General features: G+C 35.6%; 2 protein-coding genes and 2 long non-coding RNA genes across 11 annotated transcripts; 3 read left to right on the plus strand and 1 right to left on the minus strand.

The window, feature by feature from the left end:
* Positions 1–7,842: 7,842 nt before the first annotated feature.
* LOC131806599 (uncharacterized) lies at positions 7,843–9,476 on the minus strand. The gene is made up of 3 exons (XR_009344103.1): positions 9,053–9,476; positions 8,457–8,989; positions 7,843–8,085 (listed from the first exon to the last, which is right to left on the minus strand). It is a non-coding gene; the product is annotated as an uncharacterized LOC131806599 (long non-coding RNA).
* Positions 9,477–11,955: 2,479 nt separating this feature from the next.
* LOC101887793 (PX domain-containing protein kinase-like protein) lies at positions 11,956–19,340 on the plus strand. 4 transcript variants are annotated; one of them, XM_005182687.4, is made up of 8 exons: positions 11,958–12,180; positions 13,672–13,957; positions 14,077–14,500; positions 14,558–14,736; positions 14,800–15,039; positions 15,100–15,413; positions 15,656–15,845; positions 18,414–19,340. In XM_005182687.4, the coding sequence occupies exons 1-8, from the start codon at positions 12,079–12,081 to the stop codon at positions 18,644–18,646; spliced, it is 1,968 nt and encodes a 655-aa protein (XP_005182744.1). In that variant the 5' UTR covers positions 11,958–12,078; the 3' UTR covers positions 18,647–19,340. The 4 variants fall into 4 exon arrangements, with proteins under 4 accessions (XP_058986840.1, XP_005182744.1, XP_005182743.1 ...); XM_005182686.4 differs by having other exon boundaries at positions 11,959–12,180; positions 15,650–15,845; XM_059130856.1 differs by lacking the exon at positions 11,958–12,180 and adding an exon at positions 12,298–12,505 and having other exon boundaries at positions 15,650–15,845.
* A 442-nt stretch (positions 19,341–19,782) lies between these two features.
* On the plus strand, positions 19,783–20,495 carry LOC131806577 (uncharacterized). The gene is made up of 3 exons (XR_009344091.1): positions 19,783–19,915; positions 19,978–20,151; positions 20,244–20,495. It is a non-coding gene; the product is annotated as an uncharacterized LOC131806577 (long non-coding RNA).
* An 859-nt stretch (positions 20,496–21,354) lies between these two features.
* LOC131806591 (dynein light chain Tctex-type protein 2B-like) lies at positions 21,355–26,593 on the plus strand. Of its 5 annotated transcripts, none has more exons than XM_059130907.1 (4): positions 21,355–21,710; positions 22,170–22,226; positions 22,312–22,508; positions 26,361–26,593. In XM_059130907.1, the coding sequence occupies exons 2-4, from the start codon at positions 22,191–22,193 to the stop codon at positions 26,524–26,526; spliced, it is 399 nt and encodes a 132-aa protein (XP_058986890.1). In that variant the 5' UTR covers positions 21,355–21,710; positions 22,170–22,190; the 3' UTR covers positions 26,527–26,593. The 5 variants fall into 5 exon arrangements, with proteins under 5 accessions (XP_058986890.1, XP_058986893.1, XP_058986895.1 ...); XM_059130910.1 differs by lacking the exon at positions 21,355–21,710 and adding an exon at positions 21,835–22,103; XM_059130908.1 differs by lacking the exon at positions 21,355–21,710 and adding an exon at positions 21,840–21,987.
* The last annotated feature ends 902 nt before the right edge of the window (positions 26,594–27,495 follow it).

Raw genomic sequence — 27,495 nt, forward strand, 5'->3', positions numbered from 1 at the left:
TGTAGTCTGGGTGGCGATGGGATCAAAATGCCGGAAATGGTTTGATAGGGTTCGCTACGTACGAAATTAGGCTCGAACAGGGTTGAGTTAAAGAGTATTATAAAGGTAGTGAATGACAGGGTGACTCAGGCTAAGAAGTGACTAGGCAGCCCTATGATTGCTGAGTAGGTGGGAACCTACTACTACTCCGGGGTGAGCTGAAATGAGAATTCACAATAGAATAAAAAATGGCTATTGACAGTTGAAAAGAAAAAGGAATGAAAATTGAAAATGGCTCAGGAAAATGGTGTTTCGTGGAAAATGAGCGTCTGGCGGGATTCACTGAGAAGAGGGGTATAAAAGGCTGCGAGCATAAGAAAAGCCAAAGAAGAATAAGACGTTACCGGTGAAACTTAGCAAGAGAGCAGTGCAGAAGTGGAAAAATTTAATTTGTGTGTTGCGATTTTTTTTATTGTGAATATTCCGGTGGTGTATCAAGCTTTTTTGGAAGCACCGAAAATTGTCCGGTTTTGGTCAGCACAACGGCGGGAAATTGCCTTTTCTTTTTGGTAACGCAAGGTAGTGGCAAGTTGTCCACAGGAAAAAAAAAGCCAAAAAAAGTTACATTGAGGGTGTGGAGATTTGAATTGTAAACTGGCCAGCTGCAACTTTGAGCTTTTTGCTGTGCCTGTTATTGATCCCGCCCAGAACGCCGGCATTGTAAAAGGACCAGTCAACAAGTCCAGCTTCATTTGAGGGTTTGTCTGGCGTTCAAAATCTGTTTCCTCCGGAAAGAAGCGTAAACTGGAAGAAGAGATAAGAAGAATTAATCAATAACGTTATACATCACTGCTCAGGTAAAAGGTGTCTTACCGTTGTGTTGTCCTTGATATATTTATATATATGTGACGTCCATAAAATTTGCTGTCTCCTTTTTTGGAACTAAAAGAAAAGAAAAAAAAAGAGTTAATAATCATAAATTTCGAGAAAAAAAAAATATAATATTCAGTATAAAGATTTAGTAATAAGATAGGTTATAGTTCTTAGGATTTAAGTAATAATCAGTTTGTAAGGGAAAAATACCGCGTTTATTTTCAAAGGCTAGGAGGTGTTACAGTAAAATTATCTTGAGTCCTTGTGATTCGATCTGATAGTTTAGGCCGTGGAATTTTAGCGGCAATTAGGCCGGTTAAGAGAGCTCTTTTAGGTGGCTAGTAATTTCGTATAGACGCGTGAATATTGCGCGGGAAAAGCAAGGCAAAGGATAATATATTGGTTTCTACCGAGTAATTAAAGCCATAGATTTAAGAAAGCCCGGTATTATTCTTAATTTGTTTTTTTTTATACCATACAGTTTGTCAATTTTAGTGTAAGAAAAAAAATAGTAGAGAAAAAAATTAAGAAAATATTTAAAGCTAACTTATTTTTTTTAATAAAATTAAAAATGATTCTTTTGTAAACAGTAGATACTAATATGTGTTGCTAAATTTGTATAACTTGGGGGGAAGGTGGTATGAAGTAAGTGTGTGATTCGAAGCGTGTGGCTCAAGGGGATTCAGAGAAACGCAAGAAATGGAAATACTGGATCCAGGTAGGGTGGGCGAGTGTGGGATCGATCCACCGAGATCCCTGTATGATGACTCCTATTTTGTATATCGTAGAGTAGAGCAATTGTAGTAAAGTCCCCTTTCAATGTTAGTGTGTTGGATTCGATTGGCGGGTTGAGATCCCTAGCCCTGGGAGTCTCTGTGACAGTCGGATGGCCTAATCGTATGCCGAGCATATGCACACATAACAGAGATGGCGCCCAAGATTCTAAAATAAAGCTTTATTGTACCTGATACCACTGTCAAAAATGGCGACTCAAACATGGCCGTGTTAAACTGTGATATTAGGTTAGTAACTCTGTGCAGTAACATCGACGCACACAGCCATAGAATGCTAGTAGATTTTAAATAGACAAAAGAAAATGTTTTTGACAAATAATATTCTGTGATATTAGTATGCATCCGAACTTTAGAGAGATGGGTTACGAAGTGCGATATTACTATATCAAATATATTATGGGAACGTTTTCTCCACTGTTCTAAGTAGGGTGTAATCAATAGCTTGTAATTCCGAGCTGGAATAAAACAATTTGTATTGAGAATCCTACTGTTAAAATTTGATTTTGTGAAATAACCCAAATAAATTATAGACAGGAATAAGTACATCGAGTAGCAGCAATAGCGATTTTGATCTGAGAGATGCAAAAATCTTAGTATTGCATATAAAAACCCTGAGCTTTCATTTATGAAATGTAATAGATATGTCAGGGGTCCGAAGTTAACAAAGCACTATAATTTATTAGAAGAATAAGAATGTCTAAGGGAAGAGTCATACACCTCATAAAGGGCACTAAAATTATTAAAAAAAAATAATAATAATAATAAAAAAATAAATAAATAAAAAAAAACCACACACACACTGCTTCTGAAAATTACACTTCCCCCGTAGATCTATGTTGTAATTGTCAAATTTGAAAATTTGTATGTGTAATTGTAATCGAATGTATTTATAAAAAGTATTTGTTTTGCCGATGTTTCATATTTGAAAAAAAGGTTAACTGAATTTAAAACTTACTTACAAGAAAAGGTTTCTTCCGAGATTCAATTGATAACAAATGAGAAGATAAATTTTGGGTATAGGTCATGATCTACAATACCCGCAATAGTAAAAGAAATAAGAGAGGCAGACCCGAAAATTTTGACCTAAACCGATCGACTTATTTTCCAGAGCAGAGCAAGCAAAGACGAATAGGGTCGGACGAAATGGCGAATGAGGATAGGAATATGAGTGCTTTGCAATTTATCGATCTAGCAGACACGATAATGCGAAGAGATCAGAACACCAATCATGTGCCAACAGTGAGTGATAATTTGAATAATAATGGTCCAACTACTTCCGACTTACATGGACTAGTACAAGATGAAGCAGCGTCTGTCCAGAAGTCATTGGAAGATAAAGTTAAAAAAATGGTCGAAACAGAAATATCTGATGTGAAGAAAATGATAGATTCTTTATCAAAAGGCATGAGAGAACTATCCGACACTGTGCGTAAACAATTAATTGTACCCCCAACGGCTACGGTAGCCTCTAATTCTATTACAAATAGTAATGCTAATCCGACGTCAAACAATAATAATGACGCAGTAAATAGGAATATGCCACCAATTATCCAATTTCCGAGTGCTAGTCAAACTCCATTATCAGATCAATTTACTGGCCCGATAACGAATACGTTTAGAGTGGAACCACTAGGAATACGAGTTGATAAACTTGGTTTAAATTTCAGTGGTGACCCGAAAGGCTTAAGAGTTATGGATTTTATTAAGCGGTTAGAGATCATGCAGGCTCAATATAATATTCCATGGTCTGAAGTGTTGAGGGATTTCGCCTTTCTGGTTTCTGGTCAAGCCAGAGAATGGTATTGGCTGCATAGACAAAGTAATGTTTACACCGATTGGGTGGGTCTTAAAGAAGCGCTGATAAGCCAGTATCAAACCCCACAATCCAAATTCGACATACTCAGGGATTTGTTAGAAAGGAAACAAAGGCCAAATGAAAGCATCAATAGTTATTTTCACGAGATGGGAATTTTGCGATCTAGATTACTTCAACCTATTTACGAGTACGAAATGATTAAGATCCTAAGGGGAAATATACGTGAAGATATAAAACGACATGTATATCAGATGACCATTTCGTCGGTTGAACAGCTACGAATAGAATGTATTGAAGCCGAGAGAAATTTCCCTAGGCGCGAAAATAGAGCTGTAACGTTCCCCCAGCGACCTATCCGCCAAGTAAATGAAATATATGATGAAATTTATGAAAAGCCTGTAGAAGTACCGGAGGAGAATATTGGTGAAGAGCTGTCAGCTATCCGGATACAAAGCCAAATTAGAGTCCCAATGATCTGCTGGAACTGTCGAGAAAAGGGGCATGTTTTTATGGACTGTCCAGTAGAAGTCCGGAAATTGTTCTGCTATAGGTGTGGGAAGCCGGACACAGTAACCCCAAAGTGTCCTGTCTGTCAACAGGGAAACTCCCGAAGGGGTGTGGAAGTAACAGGGGAAACACACCCGTCAGAGAACCCTGTGAATCGGAAGAATTAGCACCCAAAAACGTCCGAATTTTAATAAAAAACAACGATAATATATTTAGAGATAAGAGTAGTGTAGAATCGAAAAATTTTTCTGCAGGTCAGAGGCATTACATTCCATTAGAAGATCGCCAAAGAAATTATGCTAAGGTCAAGGAGAGAATTTTTAACTCAGAGTTTACTGTAATCCCGAAAAAAATTATTGAATTGAGACAAAAATCCAAGAAGTGGCGTGAGCAGCGAAGATATTTGATAGAAACTATTTCGAGAGTGACTGGTATTGCCTCAGATCCCAGAGTTTTCTCGGAAATCAGTATGCAAGGAAAAATCATGAATGGGCTCCTAGACACCGGCGCTTCGGTTACTATGTTAGGGAAAAATTGCCGAGAGATAATAGAAGAACTTGGCATTCCAATTATACCAATGTCCAGCAGGGTAACCACCGCCGGAGGTACACAGTATAATGTTTTAGGGAAAATTAAAGCCATCATAAAATACCAAGAGCAGGAAAAATTTATGACACTGTATCTATGTCCTCAATTGGAACAAGAACTATATCTTGGAATAGACTTCTGGCGAACATTCGAATTAGCCCCTGATGTGATAGGAGCTGCTGAAATTAATATAGAAAAAGTTTTCAGGGATATGACTGCTACGGGTCCCGACTACAAACTCAACCCTCACGAGTTAACAAATGATCAAGAGAATCGATTAAAATGCATAGTAAAAAAATTCAAGACCTTTGAAGAAAATGGGCTAGGTTGTACTAGTTTAGAAAAGCATTCGATTAAGCTCGTGGAAGGTGCGGAACCGGTTAAAGACCGCCACTATCCAATGTCTCCAGCGGTTCAAGCTATCACGTACCAAGAAGTCGATAATATGTTAGCACTTAATGTTATTGAGGAAAGTGAAAGCCCTTGGAGCAATCGTACAACTATCGTACGAAAGCCCGGAAAAAATCGTTTCTGTCTGGATGCTCGAAAGTTAAATAAGCTCACGGTCAAGGACGCATATCCCCTGCAAAACATTGAAGGAATACTAAGTCGCATTGATGAAACTCATTACATTAGCAGCGTGGATCTTAAATATGCGTTCTGGCAAATCGAATTAGACGAAGAAAGCAAGCCGTACACCGCTTTTACGGTCCCAGGCCGTCCATTGTATCAATTCCGTGTGATGCCGTTTGGATTGTGTAATGCTGCACAAAGGTTATGTCGACTGATGGACAAAGTCATTCCCCAACGACTCAAGGAGAATGTCTTTGTGTACCTGGACGACCTGTTGATTATTTCAAGTGATTTCGACGAGCATCTTCGTCTATTGAATGAAGTAGCCGATTGCCTTGACCGAGCGAATTTAACAATCGGGTTAACCAAGTCAAAATTTTGTTTTCGTCAGTTGAGATATTTGGGATTTATTATTGGAGAAGGCATGTTGCGTACTGACCCCGAAAAAGTAGAAGCAATTCGAAAAATTAGAATTCCCAAAAGTGCTAGGGAAGTGAGAAGTTTTCTGGGTACAGCAGGATGGTACCGAAGATTTATTAAAGACTTCGCGTCACTTTCAGCTCCCCTTACTGATACCCTGAAGAAATCGCCCAAATTCGTAATTACGGACAAGGCAAAGGAGGCATTTGAAAACTTAAAGAGGGCCTTAACTTCCGCACCGGTGTTACGCCACGCAGATTTTTCCAAACCCTTTTTTATTCAATGTGATGCTTCGGAATATGGCATCGGCGCTGTTCTATTTCAGCTGAATGCCGAAGGACATGAGCATCCGATCGCTTTCTATTCGAAAAAGCTCAATAAGTGTCAGAGAAATTATAGCGTGACAGAGAAGGAATGCTTGGCGGCGGTGATGGCTATCAAAACTTTCCGTCCTTACGTGGAGCTAATGGAATTCACCGTGATAACAGATCACGCTAGTTTACAATGGCTGATGAGTCTAAAGGACCTCAGTGGTCGTTTAGCTCGCTGGTCATTGCAACTTCAGGGATTTAACTTCAAAATCGAGCACCGAAAAGGAAAGGAAAATGTTGTCGCCGATATGCTATCCCGCCTACCCAATGCCGACGAAATAGACATGAATCGGGTTTTTGAATTCGAGACCACCGAGTTTGAAAGTGATTCGTACAAACAGCTTAGAGAAATTATTGCAAATAAAAAGGAGAATCTCCCCGATCTAAAGATTGTCGACAATATGGTATTTAAAAGAGATCACAAGTCCTATAACCCAGAAACACAAGAGTTTCAGTGGAAATTGTGGGTCCCAGAGTCTTTGACCCATTCTTTAATAGAGCAAGCCCATGATAGAACGACGTCAGCTCACGGAGGCATATCAAAAACCATTTTTCGTTTAAGAGAAAAATATTACTGGCCTCTAATGGTATCCCAGGTTAGGCAATATGTGTCTAAATGTACTGTTTGCAAAGAGACAAAGCCTACCAATGAAAATACTCAGCCTCAGATCGGAAATGAAGTCGTGACAAATCTTCCCTTCCAGAAACTCTACGTTGACTTCCTCGGGAAATACCCCCGGTCTAAAAGTGGCAACGCCTTTATATTTATAGTGGTGGACCACTTTAGCAAATTTACATTTCTTAAGGCAATGAAAGAGGCAACAGCTTCCAATGTGGTAAAATTTATGGTTGAGGATATATTTCGTAAGTTTGGCGTACCCGAGACGATACATTCCGACAATGGGGCACAGTTCGTATCTAAAACTTTCAAAGACATGATTGAAACATATGGAATCAATCATATCCAAACAGCTCCATATGCTCCGCAGTCTAATGCATCTGAGAGAGTCAATCAATCAGTATTGGCGGCGATTAGGGCATATCTAGAAAATGACCACAGAGATTGGGACCTGTATCTAACAGACATAGAGTGCGCCTTAAGAACATCGATTCATACTGCAACTGGTGTAACGCCATTTTTCGCGCTGTTTGGTCATAGTATGTATACCCATGGTTCAGATTATAAATTAGCTCGGAAGCTCCACTCATTGGCGGACCATGAAATTATACATTTAGATCGTAACGACAAGATGGAACTAATCCGAAATAAAATTAGACAGAATATGCATCAGGCTTATCAACAAAGCGCAAAAAGGTATAACGCAAGGGCTCGTACGATTATTTTCTCTCCGGGGCAAGAGGTATATAAAAGAAACTATGTTCTTAGCGATTTTGGGAAAAATTTTAATGCTAAGTTTGCCCGGAAATTTACGAAGTGTCGTATAGTAAAGCCCATAGGAAATAATATGTATTCTCTCGAAGATCTAAATGGAAAGGCGATTGGAATCTGTCATGCAAAAGATCTTAAAAGATAAGTGGAAAAGAAAGTCTGTTCAATCCCCTTTCCCAATTCAATTTTTATAAAAAGAATTCTAAAATAACTTTCAAAAACTATTTCACATTTGGTACCAATTCTATATCACATTTATCAGCAATTGTTTAATTCAAAATCGAATGAATCAAAACAAAACATAGAAAATGTGTCTGATGAAACTAAATACGATAGTAAAATCACCTTCGTACTGAATTCATTCGTATTAAGGTTCAAAAATATCAGCTGATCTGTTCCCCTAATTGGGTAATTCAAAGTAATCAGACTCTAGTTTCACGTTTATCACAGCTGTCTAATTTCTTTTACAAAATATTCTACGCGACATACAAATTTGAAAAAAAAAAAAAATTTTTACTCAAACACACCCGGTGGCGATAAAAATAGCACAATCTGGTTTATTCCGGCATAAATTAATGAAAGATTCCCATACATAAAAAGCGAACATACATAAAACTACATTCTACCAGACAATCACGTAGACACCACGATTATGGTATTTGTTTACCTATCAATCACATCAGCAAATACCGCATACAAAATCCGTTCTTCGGCAACCACGACGACAAGACAGGCATAGGCACAAATATTTCCGCATGCAAAATGTTTCACCACCTATTAAGGAATGAAAGTTATTAAATGTTCAAAACAAACAAAAAAGTACCGAAATACATTCCTAGGGCTATGCCCGCTTTCTGTCAAAATACTTCAAAATTGTATGCGACAAAATGTTTTGATAATTGTTGTTATTTTTTGAATGCGTTATTGAACGCACGGATTTTTTTTCAAAAATGTGATCCAAACTGTTTATTCCTTCAATTCCAGGACAAAACAGGGTAATATTTTGAACGCCGGCCACGCAGTGTTCGTTTTTCCAAACATTGACCTTGAAAATATTTTTTTTTATTTTCAAAACAAATAATACACAATAATGACAGAAGTCGGGCACACTTGGGAAAAAAATTGTAATCAGCTTTCAGATCTACCTTACTTTTTTATTGTACCATGATTTCAATAATTTGATCAAATTATTTGTGTATCAAAGTACGTATAGATTCCAACTTTGAAGATTATATCCATAACCAAGAAGAATGTGTGAAATTTTGATGAAATCGGAGAATTTTTCATTTAGAGCTGTTGGGTGTTACCAGTGTGGATCCGCCAGAGAGGACAAATATATTCCAACTCCACACAAGGTCTTGGGTTGGTAGAATTATTGGGTTGTTCCGGATGTTTACCTTTTTGTAGTGAAGGTCCCAAAGGAGTGGGCCGATAAATCCCATCCGTTCCTCTGAACTTGTCTTAGTAGAAATACTGAATGCGGGATTTTATAAATAACCGAATGCGTATTGTAAAATTTATGAGCGTTTTTGATCTTCCCAAATGTTGACCTGCTATAGGGGAATTACCAGCGAGTTTCCCGGACTCGGAACTCGATCGATGTTTGGTAGTGACACGATATTTTCAGGGTGTCGGATCGAGAATTATCAGGCGAACTAGCAAGACATGTTTCACAGATCTGATGGACAGATTAGAAAAATAAATTAATTTATGTGGTTCTATTTCGATGGGGGATATTTACCAGCATGAGGGGGAGGGCTTTGACCAGCCTGCTGTTCGGAGCTTATGCCCGGCATGAGACCTTCAGGGAGTGGGATGTCCCCACGTAAATGAGTAATGCGGCCGTGCACATCACCTCCGTCCTCGATTTTGTGGCCGAAGTTGAAGTTTTGTTGCAGGCCGTTCACATTCGGCGCAAAAAGGCAACAAATATATGGGGCCGGGTTTTTTGGCAAAACCTGTCCACAACCACCGCAGAAATTATCCCAATTCTGTTGGTAGTGCATCCCATAATTGGTCCTCAAATGGATTTGCTCAGTTTTCTTGGGTTTTTAGTGAGGATGGTGAGGATGCTTCGAGATTTCAATTTGCTTGTAATTTCTGCGGGGTGTGTAGTCTGGGTGGCGATGGGATCAAAATGCCGGAAATGGTTTGATAGGGTTCGCTACGTACGAAATTAGGCTCGAACAGGGTTGAGTTAAAGAGTATTATAAAGGTAGTGAATGACAGGGTGACTCAGGCTAAGAAGTGACTAGGCAGCCCTATGATTGCTGAGTAGGTGGGAACCTACTACTACTCCGGGGTGAGCTGAAATGAGAATTCACAATAGAATAAAAAATGGCTATTGACAGTTGAAAAGAAAAAGGAATGAAAATTGAAAATGGCTCAGGAAAATGGTGTTTCGTGGAAAATGAGCGTCTGGCGGGATTCACTGAGAAGAGGGGTATAAAAGGCTGCGAGCATAAGAAAAGCCAAAGAAGAATAAGACGTTACCGGTGAAACTTAGCAAGAGAGCAGTGCAGAAGTGGAAAAATTTAATTTGTGTGTTGCGATTTTTTTTATTGTGAATATTCCGGTGGTGTATCAAGCTTTTTTGGAAGCACCGAAAATTGTCCGGTTTTGGTCAGCACAACGGCGGGAAATTGCCTTTTCTTTTTGGTAACGCAAGGTAGTGGCAAGTTGTCCACAGGAAAAAAAAAGCCAAAAAAAGTTACATTGAGGGTGTGGAGATTTGAATTGTAAACTGGCCAGCTGCAACTTTGAGCTTTTTGCTGTGCCTGTTATTGATCCCGCCCAGAACGCCGGCATTGTAAAAGGACCAGTCAACAAGTCCAGCTTCATTTGAGGGTTTGTCTGGCGTTCAAAATCTGTTTCCTCCGGAAAGAAGCGTAAACTGGAAGAAGAGATAAGAAGAATTAATCAATAACGTTATACATCACTGCTCAGGTAAAAGGTGTCTTACCGTTGTGTTGTCCTTGATATATTTATATATATGTGACGTCCATAAAATTTGCTGTCTCCTTTTTTGGAACTAAAAGAAAAGAAAAAAAAAAGAGTTAATAATCATAAATTTCGAGAAAAAAAAAATATAATATTCAGTATAAAGATTTAGTAATAAGATAGGTTATAGTTCTTAGGATTTAAGTAATAATCAGTTTGTAAGGGAAAAATACCGCGTTTATTTTCAAAGGCTAGGAGGTGTTACAGTAAAATTATCTTGAGTCCTTGTGATTCGATCTGATAGTTTAGGCCGTGGAATTTTAGCGGCAATTAGGCCGGTTAAGAGAGCTCTTTTAGGTGGCTAGTAATTTCGTATAGACGCGTGAATATTGCGCGGGAAAAGCAAGGCAAAGGATAATATATTGGTTTCTACCGAGTAATTAAAGCCATAGATTTAAGAAAGCCCGGTATTATTCTTAATTTGTTTTTTTTTATACCATACAGTTTGTCAATTTTAGTGTAAGAAAAAAAATAGTAGAGAAAAAAATTAAGAAAATATTTAAAGCTAACTTATTTTTTTTAATAAAATTAAAAATGATTCTTTTGTAAACAGTAGATACTAATATGTGTTGCTAAATTTGTATAACTTGGGGGGAAGGTGGTATGAAGTAAGTGTGTGATTCGAAGCGTGTGGCTCAAGGGGATTCAGAGAAACGCAAGAAATGGAAATACTGGATCCAGGTAGGGTGGGCGAGTGTGGGATCGATCCACCGAGATCCCTGTATGATGACTCCTATTTTGTATATCGTAGAGTAGAGCAATTGTAGTAAAGTCCCCTTTCAATGTTAGTGTGTTGGATTCGATTGGCGGGTTGAGATCCCTAGCCCTGGGAGTCTCTGTGACAGTCGGATGGCCTAATCGTATGCCGAGCATATGCACACATAACATAGTCGCTTCGACACAGCTGCTGGGACAATGAACTGTCAAACCGATTTTGGAATTGAAAATTTGAATGAAAAATTATTAAAATTTGTAAAAATTGTTGGGAAATGCATTATGTAAAAGAATATATTTAAAAATCTACTTATTTTTGACAAAACAATTTTAAAATTTTGACATATCAATGTTCGCAAGCGTTGATGCATCTACCTATATTCTTCTACCATGGAAGACAAGGTAGGACATAGCAATTATTATATTACATATGCATGTGTTTTACGAGCGATAGAAGTGTTCGTTTACTCGTTAGTTTGTAGAAATTTTACTGGAATCTGTTCGTTTACGCAAAAGTCTTGTAAGCGAGCGCGAAATGAGAGATGTTTTGACATTTAAAAAACAAAACTATTAAACTCATTAAAAAATGGATAAATGAAAAGTAAGTAAAGATAAAAATAAAAAATAAAATAAGTGTCAAATATAGATAAGGAATTATGAATCCGCGGAACATGGTTTATGTTTTTAATTAATTTTTTTTAATAAAAATGTAAAAAAACAGAGCACATGTAGTAGCTAATGACCATAGTACCTTCTTCCTCTTTCAAGAATAGAACAATTATTAAGATTCAACGCTTTTGGTTTGTCAATCCAAAATACATTTTTCCACTCTCCCATTACTGACATTTCGTCCGATAATTACGTTAGAGAAAACTATCAATCGATACTTACTTCTGAAATAAAGAATCGATACTATCGGCATTGTCATCGATTGTTTGCCAGATCTAATAATTATTATTTGCTAGCCAAAGTATATATAAAAATTAAAGTTTCAATATTTTTTTTTTTTCAAATTCATAAACATATAATTCGATATTAAAATGACTTCTTTCAATGGATATATTTGGGAAACGGTTTGAGGATGAATACCGAAGTGATGATACACAAGAAATAAACTGCATTATAGAAACGGCTCAAGAAGTTAATGGACATACGGTAATTAACAGATATGTACCTATTGATATTTAACTACGCTATGTATATTTTTTAATAATCATAAAATAAATCTCTTATGCCAACTCATAATTAGATAGATTAAGCTTGTAATTAGAAAATGAAATCGAGTCAATAGCATTCGCTCTCCAGTCTAGGAGGATTCCCAAGCAGTCACCTAATACTCGTCTCCTTATACCTAGATTGTATTGGCGCAATAGTGTATTGTATAAAAATTGTTCCGTTTTGATATGAGTCCCATACAGCTGTGTCGGCGATTTTGGATGCGTTGAATGCCTTAGCATCTTCCAGCGGAATCACGCACCAGGTATTGGAACACTTGTCAGAAAAGCTCACCATTTGGTATTGTGCAATTTCTGCTAAGAGAATTGTCTAGATTAGGCCAGCCGTTCTTGAGTTATAAGCATAAGTAGCTAACATCGCTTAATTTTATTTTGCTTAGATTGAGTTTTGCTGAAACTGGCGGAAAATTCTGAAATTGTTAAAGACATATTTTTTTTTTTGGTGGGGGATATCAATACTTCCCGAGATATAGATTTCCAAAGTATCAAAAATACACTTTGCTGTTTGGAAACCAATAATGGAAATAAAAACTTCAATATCTTTTTTTGGTTCTTGCACCTGATTACAACAACAAAGCATTCTCGGGAGGTGGGTCCACACTTCCCGAAATATTGGGTTCCAAAAAGTGTCATGCTTATATTTTGTTGATTAATTAAAAAATATTAAATTTAAGTAAACTTTTGTTCGCGAAGCCGGTGTTGGACATACCTCAGAGGAAAAACCCCAAGTCCCGGCCAAAAGCCGTCTACTTTTTGGTTCGCGAAGCAGGCGTTGGACATACCCCAAAGAAGAAAGCCTCAAACCCCCGGTGTATTTTCTATAGTGTATAATTAATTTCTTTCTGAAGTTTTTTTTTATATATTGAGAAAATGCAATCAAAATTGCAATTTAATAGTGGAAAATTAGTTATGTATTGGTATAAAACAATTTTGAATTCTTATTTTCTGAAAAATAGGAAAATTATTTCGGTCGATTTAAAATTAGCTCAGGCCACTACATAATTCTGAGTATTTTTTTCAGTAATATTTCATAATTGTCAGTTGTCAAAATAGCTCTCTACACTCGCCTCCCATTTACTGGACTTTTGGGTTATCGAACAACATTTTGTACGAAATATCGGATTATTGTACACACCTATTGTTATTGAATGATCAAATATGTCTATTAGTTTGAAATTTTAGACACAACACAACCTGTTCTATGAGCAAATGCGATGTTAACTATTAAATCTTGGCGGTTTTGTTTTATGTAATTTAAATTAATGAGTGCAACTTATGTTGTTGTATCATAACTAAAAAAGCGAATGGGTTTTTTTCGTGGTTGGCTCAAGAACTGCATTTCGGAGAACAACTTTCATAAAATATTGCTTGTGAATGCATTTCACTTGTGTTATTGGGATTTTTTCTACAGGAATATTTGTTGCGTTTAAGCCGCGGCTACTTAAAACAGCATACGTGGAGAGTTTTACGACGGTACAATGACTTTGCTGACTTACAGAAGCACCTCTCTATTTCGGGAATCAACCTACCATTACCTGGTAAAAAATTCTTCGGTAATATGCGCCCCGACTTTATAGCTGAACGTAGACGAGAATTGCAAATTTACATAAACACTGTACTAATGAATCCAATTTTGGCTTCTTCGCTACCGGCGAAGCGATTCGTTGACCCTGATAGCTATTCACAATCTTTTCATGGTAAGTAGTTGCTGTTAAGTGTGGAAACGGCATTCACAAATTGCATTCTGACGTATGATGCACTTGTGCCAAAGAATCCTTGATTCTAAATGTACAGTATGAAATTTTATTTCACATAGACCAAGCTGTCCAAAACGCACTACTCTGCCTTAGAAGTGAAGGACTGTGGTCACTAGGCACCACTTTGGGGGCAATTGGATGGCGGTTGAGAAAGCATTATTTTAAAGTTACACCGAAACCCCCAGATTCCAAGTCGAGCAGTAAAGCATTAGTAAAAAGTGGGTCCCAGACCCACGCACATGTAAAACAGTCATCCGTTACTGGTAGCGGCAGCAACGGCTCCAAATCAGATCACGCCAATGATTCTTCCCACACAGAGGCAACCGAATTAGTTTTGGAGTGGCTGGAATACGGACCTGATAAATATATTGAAGACAAGGAACTAGGTGGCATTCTGAAGTGTCTAGTTAATATGCAACATCCAAACATAGAATCACCCAAGTATGCAGCGCATAACGAAAACGGATGTCTCGTGATAAGGAAGTAAGAATATCAAAATCAAACATACAACAATGAAGTACAAAAAAACTTTTAATGTAGATTTCATAAGCATGGATCACTCAAGGACATTTTATGCATGGCAACACCAAAGAATCCTTTCTTAAGTAAATACGGTAATCCCAAAGGACGGACCGCGCTGTCTATGAAACAAGTGGCGATTTATGGAAAACAAATTTTAGATGTCTTAATATTCTTACACTCCAAAGGCTATCCCTACGGTGAGACAGCAAACATATTTTTATGCTACATTTTTGAAAAGAACATTTGTCTCTTTTTCATAGGCCATTTGCATTCAGGAAACATTGTAATTGTTGATGATTGTGTAAAGCTCTTAGATGTAGAGAACTATATACTCGGTGTTCCCTCCTTTTACCGGCCATTTTTTGTACAGCATGGTAAAATTTACAAATCAGAAGCTATAGATGTTTATTGTTTTGGCCATATATTATTTGAAATGTCAATGGGTTACCCGATGCAGGAGTCCGTAGCTAGACAAATAACCGACTGCCCGGATGTTTTGAGTAAGTCAGTTTTTAAAACTTATCTCTTTCGTATATTAATCCGGGTCTTTAATATCTTAGAGCATTTACTGGAGAGTATATTGTCTAAAGAGGCCTGCAAATCAGGATTGCCATCTCTGGAACAATTGAGTAATCACGAATTTTTCAAAGAATATTCTGCAAGCGAAACGTGCAGAAAATCTTCAGAGGACGATATTGCCAGGTCTCAATTTAAATTGTCGATAAATGCCAAAGAAGCTATAAAGTTAGCTATCCAAAAGACGGAAAATAGATTACGCGAGGAACAAAAATCCGTGAAAAATCAAAAGCGTATTGTGCGCGTACAAGAGCTGATGAGTTGTGAGGAAGAAAAACGGAAATCGAAACATAAAGCGGTATGACTTTCCATTGAACAAGTGGGAGATGTGAATTGTCTTTTCTATTTTAAATAGAACAGATACTCCACCCCATTTTCCCCTATTCTCAATGAACTATTTCTTAATTATCAAAAAAAAAAAAATGTTTTAACTTATATCAACCGACATTTCGGGTTTTCTTTGCCTATCTTATTAAGAATAAGAAAAACATGGAATCGGATAATTTTTTTATATAAATGATTTTATTTTTTTAGAAACAGGACCATAAACAGTTGAAGCTCAAACAGCAGATATCATTGCAAAATAGCAATGGAAAAGTTGCATTAGCCAGCGTGGGCCATGGAGGAGGATCCATCACCGAGTCTTCAGACACAACATCGCGTTCCTTAAATCGTATGAATAGCATCATAGGAAATAATGATTCCCAAGATATGTTGCATGACATAAAATGTATGTATATAAATACTAACATAGTTGTTAAATTCAAGATTAAATGTCCTTCAATTACACTGTGCGAAGATATTTAAAATTTTCCTGTAATTACAAGAAAAACCCAGTGGATTTTGAACTAGAACTTACAATAGACAACATGCGCTTTCTGTATTTGTAAAGTTTCGGATTAAATATTTATTTAAAGAATTAAGTTTTAGTAAATACAATGTTAGTATTGGCCTCGGAGGCCATCAACTGATACTTATTCCACTGATTTACAAATTATTCTCGAAATAACTTATATAATAAAAGGAACGTTATTTATAAAATTATACATAGCATTGATGTTAGCAGCTATTGGTGACTTAAGGGCTTCTAGTCCATTGTTGTTGATATGTAGAAGATATAAATTTGAGAAGCAATTGCATGACTGCCGAAGACAATGGTGTGGGCCATAGGTAGACCGAAAAAAAAGTACGTCACGTCCGTGGGATATTTGGGATTAGTACAAGATGGATTTATGCAATAGCAATGATAACGCAGTAAATCCAAATCCTGGCATTCATATATGCATACTGTGTATTCGGCAATGCTACTGATGGCTCAAAATACTAAAATTTGACTAAATAAAATGGAAAATATTATTAAAACGTAAAAAATACGCAAGATATGTCTCTTGCTCTCTATAAAATTTCAAATATTGCAAAATACTACTCAAAACATTGGGATCCGATTGTGTATGATATGGTAAAAGGAAATAGAACAGTGTTGGCATGTTTGTCCGGGATACCATAGAATTTTGTTGTTGCAAAATAGTCAGGCTTAATCCCATGATAATTGTTTTTATAAAAACAACATTTGTTTATGGTGGAGAAAGATGGTCATTTTTACCAGGGGTAAGACAGGAAATACCTAGGTTTCGGATAGAGCCACCAATCCTCATCAGTTCCCTTGTTTTTTGTCTGGTATATTCTCCCCAGGAGTTATTTTAAAAATAACACCTATGATATAACCCTGCCTCACCCCCTGGTAAGCATTACCATCTTTCTCCACTAATAAACGTTCGATGTTTTAATAAAAGTAAAATTGTAATTTCAAAATTTGAATATAATAATGTATTTGAATTATTACATTCAAAAGTGAAAACAAATATCTCTAGAATGTAAAATTACAGTACTTTCAGATATATCCTCCTCCTGGTTGTCAAATGCAGCACACATCCTTTTTAAATTGAAACAAAAATACACATATAGATGTGATATGCCTCATTTTTTTCTGCTACCTTGTAATAATTGTATCATGGTGATATCTACAAAAGGACCTCAAACAGTTTGGACCACAAACCGAATATAAACATTTTGCAGCATTCTTATTAAATTAGTAATCACGGAATGGGAGTTTTTTTTCGAGCTTGCCTTCGAGTCGTCCAGCGGCTCTAATATACGTTGTGTAGCCGAATTTGATGGAGTAAAATTTTGTCTTTGACGGCCTCTAAATATTATCTTTGTTGATCTGCTTGAGTGTTAAAATTGACAAACAAAATAATCCCTGTATTGTAGCCAGCAATATTGTCAGAAACACTTTATATCTAAAATGAAGAAATTTCAAGTAATTTTAATCCGAAAACTTTACGCTGTTAGTTTTTAAAACGTCGATGCACGTGTCTTCTCTTTTTAGCTCTACTTTTATAATATCTCTTAAGAATTATGTTATTAATATCGAGATTTAAAACAATCGACAGAAATGGGTATTCGTCACTAGATGGCGTTCGTAGACTCCAAAGTATCAATCTATCACTATGACATACTTTTTGCTGCTAATTTATGAATTGTTCATGCATTAAGAAAGAAGGACAAATCATTCTGTATTATCATTCTGCGATATTGGAAATAGAGTATGTTGGTGGAACTTTATAATATGGTTCTACGATTCGTCTATCGGCGCTGCGTCGGAAAACTTGTAGCTTACACTTTCATAAACGTTTGAAAATAATCCCTTTTATAAAACTGCTCAATAGAATATGTTCGATCGTCAAATACAGCTTTAAATGGACAAAAAAAGAGAGGGAAACAAATGTATTCTTTACGAATGAGCCAACATTATGCATTTGAACCCAAATTTCTTTTATTGACATGACATCTTTTTTCGACTGACAACACTATTTTAACCGCGTATTGAATAAATAAGGGATAGTTGCATATTTGTCCGTGGACTTTGATGTAGTTGACAGTCGGTTTAGATTTGGAAGTACAAACCATGAAAACCGATTCAAATTAGGATGGTAAAATGTTTTGTACGTCCGAACTACCCAAATACGCCGGGTCCATATCCTAACATCCACAAACTGGTAAGGGTGTAACAATCAATACTTTTTTAAATGCACCCAAATCTCGTATGCACGACGTATTTGGGTGAAATTCATATAAATACATGTGTTTTACTGAGCGGTGAAAAACGTCGATTGAATACGTATTACATATATAGTATCCCGAACGACTTTAGGCCTTTCATTACTGTTTTGTCTCTACACATATTTTTTGTTGCTTTTTATGAAACAATCTTATCTAAGTCAAGTCTTATTTATAGCTCCTCCACTAACACCCTCGGCGTACCAAACGTGCAACGAATCCGAAACCCGCCAACAACAGAAAACGTCGCTGATGCAGGCGTCGCCTGTTGTCAGTGTGGACAGACAATCATCGTCTCCCAATATAGCATCGGACGAAAATGAAAGTGCTGAACCTGAACGATCTGCATTGCTCGAATCTATATGCAAATTTAACCGAGGATCCCTCCGAAAAATCCGATCAAATGATTAAAACCCATAACAGGATGTTGGCTCAAAATAATTGTGAACTTATATTAATATCAACTGGACCAAACGCAGCTATTAAATAGCGAATCGGACATTTCAGTTATCACAAATGTTCGATATCACATATAATATATAAAAAAAACTCTTGACGACACGCACTTGATTATTTTATTATTACCTGATATTTATTGTTCTACGTATTCTCATAACTCGGCATCGAGCATAAATATTTATAGTCACTAACTAACAATGTGTGGCAGCACTTATAATAGGCTAGCTTATATTCCCACCAAAATGCATAACAACACCTTAAATATGCGCACGTTATCAATGTTTATCTTATATCTGTGTATATATATATACATCAATGTTTATATGTGTATGTACAAATGTGAATGTCTCTAGAGAAAATAAGGCGTCGCCATGCTATTTTCCTTTAGCATTAACAAAAAACTACGTTTAAGACTAAACTAAAAAGCTTTAATAAAAGTTAATCATCATTTCTTTAGAAAATGGCTACAGCAAACTCACCCACTCCATTTTTGTTATACATTTAGTTTAATTTTATTTTTTAATTGCACACTGATTATACAGACATACATACATATATTATTAACAATTTTAATGGAACTGTATACTTATTTACATGTTTACAACATACCCGCAATATATTAATAAATGTACCAAAATAAATGTTATCATCATGTGTTTGTATTTCTTTGGAAATTTATTTTTTTGAAATAAAAATTTAAATGAAATGAGGAAACATTCGAAACATTAACAAGTAAAAAGGGCCGAACTTTAAGTACCCCTACCAAAAATAATACGTATCTGGATTCAGACGAGTACTACTTTAAACTACAAATACCAGTGAGGACCATACCAAAACGAGAATCTATAGAGACAAATTTCTAGAGTAGTCATGTATAGAAGTTTTTGGAACCGTCCATGGCCCTATGGGCTAGGTAACGGTGTTAATTGAATTGAAAAGTAATCACCCTTATTACGTTTGGCGTAGTCGTATCGAAAATTGCAAATTGATGCGTCGTAACGACTAATTGGCATTATTTATTTATTTATTCATTTCATACCATAATACTAAAGCCTCCAAAGCCATGTGTGTCGTATGCGAGAATTACAATTCAATTTACAAGAGGCGTTCTAACGCTGCAAAATTAGTCGTTAGAGATTTTGTTGCCGACAACACACAAAAGTTCCTCCAAATTGATATTACCAAAGAATAAATAGTATAAAAAGTGGATGTGAATAAGAAGTATGTATTAACATTACAAAACTATATATGTATGTATATCTATTAACATTTCGCTTTTTTAGATATAAAGTCACAACAAAAAAAAAAACAACTTGACGAAATGATCCAGATCTTGCAAATGAATCCAAGTTTGCAATGGCTTAAAAAAAATAACATCAAGGAATAATGGAGCAAAATTGGTGCAAAACACAATATCCTAGGGCCGCCGGGCTCGAACAGGCGAGGCCTGGATGAAAGTATGGTCCGACTACAAATTCAAATCACACCAGAAAATCCAGTATTGTTCAAAAAAAATGCTCTTTAATTTCATATTTCTATTCTTCTGTAGGGGGAAATGAGATCTAATTTGGACACAGCTTATTATGCAATACTTCTATGCACTCGCGGAACACATTGCTGACAGACGACTGTGATAAACTGACATGGTAATCGTTGCCAGCGCTCTTTTGATAACTTCCTTCAGCCAGTATTCGAATTGTTACTGGTTTTAGTATGTTTGGGACACTTGTAGATTTTACACGCCGACGGAGGTCTGGGGTGATTTGAGCCAAAACATATTTGAACACATCCTTACTAAGCCTGAAGTAACTAACAAATTAAAAAAAAAAAAAACTATTAATTTTAGCTTCTACTTACTTGGAATCAGTCATATTCATCCTCAGATAAAAAAAAAAAAAATGCCAACACTTAACATAATTCAATATTTAATTTAACAAATATAAATATATATATAAAATAAATAAAAAACAAATACCAGCGGGGACTATACCAAAACGGGATCTATAGAGACAAATTTCTACTACAAGGATCTATTGCGAGTCTTAAATACAAAATTTAAAACAATTTCATGCAAAATCTGGCTAGGGTCACCAAAGAACGAATATAGGCGATTCTGACACCGGTTGTATAACCCATTTCGAACAACAAATACCCAATTTTAGGCAAATCCTATGTAAAGTGTGGCTTAATTTGTCAAAATACCCAATATCCGAAGGTACAGTTATATGGACGCTATATGAAAACGTGGAGCCATATACCTCATTTTCAATACCAACCCTCCTAGACACAATAGAAACTACTTTGCTTAATACGTTATGGGGTCTGCGATGAATTTTTCGAGGTGTGAAGGAGGAATCACAAGCTCTTTATTTGGTGTTAATTGTTAACAGCCTGTATAATGTGAATAAAATGTATGTTTTATTGGCAAAAATATACATTACATTTACATTAAACAATTCCAAAACAAACTCCGAGATATGTGGGAAAATAAGTTTCACAGGTATATGTGTTATATATGAGGGAATATCCTTTTTGAGCTTCTGGAAATATTTCGCTAAAACTATTGCAAAAGGCATTGATTGCATCCTGTCATGGTACAATGACGAAATAGAACAGCTTCGTTAAAGTTCAGCCAATGTCCGCTTCCTCTAAGCATTATTTAAAATTACACGCAACAAGTTGTTTTCATTCATTTGATATTTTTCCTCGCGAAAGATGAATTAAATGCCCGGATTTTCCTTCGAAAACTGTTCAATTCCCTGGCAAAACAGGTTAATATCTTAATGCACTTCTCGCAGTGTGCGTTTCTTCCAATCATTGATTTTGAAAATATTTTGTTTAATTTTCTTCAATGTATTTATAAAACACATAACAATTAAAAAAAGACACACTTCACTGGGTTTTGTGTCATTTTATTGACTGATTTTATTATATTAATTTATCTAAGTCTAGCTTACATTAACAATTACAGAGAGAACCTTGTGCTACGTGGTGCGGTAGTGAAACTCCACAAAGTGTGAGTATACAGAGATCGAAATAAATGGCATTAAAGAAAAGCAGACGATGAGAAACGAAAATTAAGACGCAGAATTGCCAAATACTCTTCGACGCATTTTACTCATTCCGAAGTACCTACGCTCGGTATTTATTGGGGTGAAATGGCAGTTAGTTTGGGTAATCAATAAGTTTATTATTGGCATTGCGTTCGTTTGGCTGAACGTAATCTGACCCCAGAAATCCAGTATCACATTTATCTAGGTTTTTCATTTAAATCAGTATACAGGAGGGGAAAGGTAAGGTGTGCTTCAACCCGTGCGTCTCCATAGAAAAACCGCGCGCCACAGAATTATGGTTCTTATCAATTTGCATTTTAAGAAGTTAAATAAAGCATAATTGTAACAAAACAAATGTAACTTTATCACGCAATATGAACTAAATCAAATTAACTTTATTAGTGTAACGTGTCTATTTACAGAAGACGAGTCGGAATACTCAGATGGCGGCCTTTACTACTATGTTGGCAACAGCAAAGGTGGGTTATTAATAAATCGATACTTTCTTTCAGCCCTATATTCAAACGAATGGAGATTTAACTTGCCAATCAATTGGTTTTTCAGACGTCGGTGCGTTATATGCCCTCATATCGTCTTGAAGCAATGCGACCACTGAATAAGGAAGTATGTGAAAACATCATCAGGACGGTAATGGAAGAAGCGTTATTGAATTTCAACTACACGCCCAAGACCTCTTTGCAATTTTGTGCCCTAGTCAGCGAAGAAATTAAGAGTCGTATTAAGGCCAAGGATTACGATAGGTAAGAGGAATGCAGAGGGCTAGCTAAGGTGGTGAATATCCGGTTTTTCTCACAGACTGCAGCTTTAGCCGAAGTAGTTAGCTTCAGCTTCAGGTGTTAAGTGTTAGTATTGGCAACACAACCCACACAACATTTTCTGTGCCTGCAATGTCTAAAGAACTCATTTCTATCCAAGTAGAATATTAGGAAAGAAAGTTAGATTATTAAAAAAAAAAACTAATTAATGAAGGGGACGGAGTTTAAGGAGCAGCTCGAAGTTAGAAGAAAATCGGTCTCTTGTCATTTTCCAATGTGGGCTTTCAATGTTCATAAGTAACGCTGTTTTCATCTAATTACTGCAAAAGCCTACTATCGCTGCAATGCGCATAAAATAGTGATTACAGCGATAAAATGTTTTCTCGAACGAGTTCGAGATGTTTTATGGCAGTAACTTTCAAATACTACTTTCCGAATAAAGGCGGTGTGATAATGGTCTCTCTGCCTTTCATTTTCGCAACAAATTTCAGGCAGTTTAACTCGTCTCGAAAGAGAAGCAAACGAATAAAATCAGTTTTATTGAAATGTATTTTTTAGCCCATTTCAGAGACAAAAGAAAGCTTATTTGAATTGAATAAGCCGACCGCACGGCTTATTTTCGAATGTCCATAAATACAAACGTTTTGTACTGTTTCAATAAACAAAAGATTACATATGGAGGTCTCAGTTTCTTGTTTGAGTCGCTTTGTCCATGTCCATTCTTGAATATCCGCTCGGAATTCTATTCCCACGGATAGCATTTCTTTTGACAGTTAATTTTTGTAATCGAATAATTTGTGAATATTTGCCATATTATTTGTTTCAGAAATAAAACAAATTTACAATTCAATAAGTGTTGAATATTAAAGGTCTGAAGATAAATACAGAAGTTTGAAACTACTATTCTGAACAGTCAAATTCATCAACGTTACTTTGTCGCTTTTATATAAGAAACAAGAAAAAGGTATTTGAGTTCTACGGACCACTACTACCCTCCACAATTAGGTAAAGAAAACACTTTAATACAAAAGTATCTGGATTTAAACGTGTTCCATCTTAAAGTACAAACTCCAGTATGTAAGATCGGTAGGAGAATGCAGTTTTTGAAAAAAAAAAAAACATATAGTGATTGGAGCTGCTATATGGGGCCCATACGAAAACGGGTGCCATACAAAAATAGGAGCCTATATAGGCAATAATAATCTAGATTAAAATCTATAATAATCTATTGCTAGTTAGGTTAAAACTTTTTGCAGGTTTAATCTACTTTAAGAGGATTTATTTAAAGTATAAGTAATGGATATGAGAAATACCAAATTTCACACAAATCTTTTACAAAATGTGGATTAAATCATCAAAATAACGAATATCCGAAGGTAACGTTATATGTGTGCCATAGGAAAACGTGGACCTAGATATTCAATGTTCTGTTACCGGAGCTAAAACATTAAACATTACGAACTTAGTAATTTTATGCTGATCATGAATATATACACTTTATGGGATCTACGACGAATATTCAGAGGTGCTACAAACGGAATGACATATTTAATATATTTTAATTATATACATATTTTTATTTCTAAGTACAACAAACACATCATTAAATGATCCTTCTTTTAACATCTGTACAGTGTTTTCATTTAGACTCTCAGCAAGGCTTTTTTAACTTTAGATGTTTGATCAAAGGTGCTTTCAGTTCCCCATTGATTCTTGAATCTTTTTTCCAATATATATAGATTATTTGCATTGAATCTTAAACCCAATCTCAATTTCCAAAAGCCAAAAATTACATTTTTCATATCGAATTCATCGCAGTATTCATATTCCAGAGTAGCATCAAATGTAGACTTGCATAGATTTGAACGGAAGTTATATTTGCCATAAGCATCTAATGACCAACACTTATGTGCATATTTGTTTTGGATTTTATAGCAAACTTGGAACTGTATAAGAGCAGCATAAATTAATTGCATATAACCCCAGTGACAAACAATGCCACGTTCCATGTACTAAAATTTGAAAAGAATAATGCATTGCAAATTTTACAATAATAAGTTAAGTTCGTACATGGTGTTATATTTCTAAATTTGTTTCATTTTTCTGTACCAGACTAAGTTGTTGGGTACAAAATGTGGATCGAATACTTAGCTCATGATTGAGTGGACAAATTCTGTGTGTCGAAAAATCATAGTTCATACAATTCGTCCTGCAATTATTTGTACGAAATTGTACTGGATATTGTCAGTAGATATTAAAGGAAAAATTTGTTCAGTAAACTGAAACAGGTGACTTTTTCCAAGCAATTTTCTACCAAATTGATAGCTTTTACTGAAGGTTGCAAAAACTATATTCCTCTGGGTATGCTTTTACTGAATTTGTTTCCCATAGAACACTTCTTGTACAAATCATCATTGCTATACAAAATGTTAATGTTTTCCCATTCAACAAGGAATTCTCAAATAACCATATCAATAATTTTAGAGTTGTTTATGCGAGATCGTTCTTAGTTCGAATTGCACGGAATTATAAACCATTACCTTGTAATAATGTTTTTAGGATGAAAATTTTCATTCATTTCATTTAGCGTGGATACATTAATACATTTAGTGTGATTACATTATTCTTCTTTGAATAGCCACGTTCTAGACTTTAGTTTGGTGGAACGATCTTCATTATGATTACATTTTAATAGTTTTCTGAGTTATTTTTTTACTTGGACGCAATATTGCCCAATTCCACAACCTGCAGGACCTCGCTAGCTTTCAATTTTCTTCGATATCGTAAAGCAAAAATCGGCTATCGTAGTAAAAATATTTACATTCTTGCAGTTGTGGAACAGAACATATATTTTATAGCTGCATTATATCCTCATGGCTGTGGAGCCAGCACATATTCATAATCACAACTGAATACCATTGTATAAGAAAACATTCTGAATTCAATTTATTTTTGCAGAAACGTTTTAATATTATTGCCATAACAATGTTCACAAGTGCTGATGCATCTACCTGTATTCTTCTGTCATGGGAGCCAACGATGAGAAAAATAATTTAAAGTTTCAAATAGTTTTTGCATTTAAGTATGAGTATTAAATACTCAGGTTTTGCTAGCTATGTAACACGATTCAGTGCTCCCAAAGACATGTATTACACAAATGAATTCAATTAAGTATTGCTGGGGAAATACCCAGACAAATGTATTGTTAAGAAATACAATTATTAAAGTAAGTGAATACATGAACATTGATTTGTCGATGTTTCATGGAAACTAAGAGAAATTGGCATCAACCATAAACCAGCTTGAAAACCAATTGATTAAAACCAACAAAACTTTTGACTCCCACACAAACATTTTCGTTATCAACGATTAAGAGTCGATTAGTTTTGCAATGAAACTGAACATTAAGGATTACATGAGATATATTTTAATTTGTGCTGGCTGATAAGCAGTCTTTTGAATCCTTGATAAATAACATGTATTTCAAAATGCCACTATTTCCAAAGCAAATTTACTACTGTATTACATATACTTCTAGACAAAAGAAATGAACTTCTAATTGGTTTTTGTTGAATTGCTACAATTTTCAAGTTATACAAATCAGATAGTAGTCGGAAGCACTCCCAACATATCGGGATGGCATAATATATAAATATTGAATAAAATAAAACGGATTCGGCGTCGTTAATCCCTTTCTTACATACATCGAATCGATTTAATCCAAAATATACCTTAAGTATTGTCATGTCAATTTGTAATAGAATTGTATGGCAACACACAACTATAATCTATCTATTTATTAATAATAACTTGTAAATAATTTCATTTACCTTCCAGATACCGCTTCATCGTTGTTGTTACCATTGGCGAAAAACTTATGCAGGGTTTCTATTCATATGTAAACTTTTTGTGGGATGCCGACAAGGATGGATACATATCGCACGTAATAGAAACACCAAAATTCTTTGCTGTAGCTACACTTTATTACCTTTATTATGATTGAAATCATTGTCAGTAGTCAGTCATTTATATATACAATAATATCGCAATAAATGCATATGCCATCTTGTCGTTCAGTGTTTGTAAATAAAATGTAACGAAACTTAGGTACGTATTTATATAAATATATATATTTATTGAGTTTTATTGCATAAATTTGAAAGATTGGATCTGGATATACAGGAACAGAAACTTAAAAATACACAGTTGTCGCTACGATTTTATATTCACCGAAATTAATTCAAAATACACGATCTATTTTTACATGCGATTTTGGAAACGGACCCATAACTTAAATCACACATTGAACGCCGCCTCTGTGTTCCTTTCACTGGGGGGATGAGCAAAAGATCACTTGGGAGATGCACAACACTACTTTAAAGGAAGTTACGATAAAAAGATACATTGTACATAATACATGTTTGTTATGCATTTCACTGCCAAGGTTATAAATTCATTTCAAATATTGGCCTGGTTTTTATTGACAATCGAACTCAACTGATCGTCCTCCAAGTTCAATTAGCGAGCAACCACCATAGATTCAATTTGTTTTCATTATTAGTTATTGCGCAAGCGACACTTTTTCCATTCTAGGTGGACATTCCTCGTAGAAAACAATGTAGCATTTGTAAAACCCTTTTCAATCACATATAATTTTTAAACAAATACTACAATTAGTTTTCTAAGGATTTGCTGGCGAATAATTGGGACAGCAGCATTGGCATTTTTCTTAAGAAGGGGCTAACTTCAGTGAACACAATCTAACACTGCGTCACTTCTTTTGAAATGACTTTAGTTCGAGGAACGTATGCAGAAAACATTATTGGAATAGAAGTCACAAACACTCTGACGAGAGAACCCCGTTTGAACACAAAAAACACTTGAGAAGGAACTGATCAACACCAGTAACAGCGAAAAGATTTTTAATGTATCTTGGTATTTTGTTTCTTCCTTCGCAGACCACTACTCATCA

This window comes from Musca domestica, unplaced genomic scaffold (assembly GCF_030504385.1).
Source record: "Musca domestica strain aabys unplaced genomic scaffold, Musca_domestica.polishedcontigs.V.1.1 8, whole genome shotgun sequence".
NCBI lineage: Eukaryota > Metazoa > Arthropoda > Insecta > Diptera > Muscidae > Musca > Musca domestica.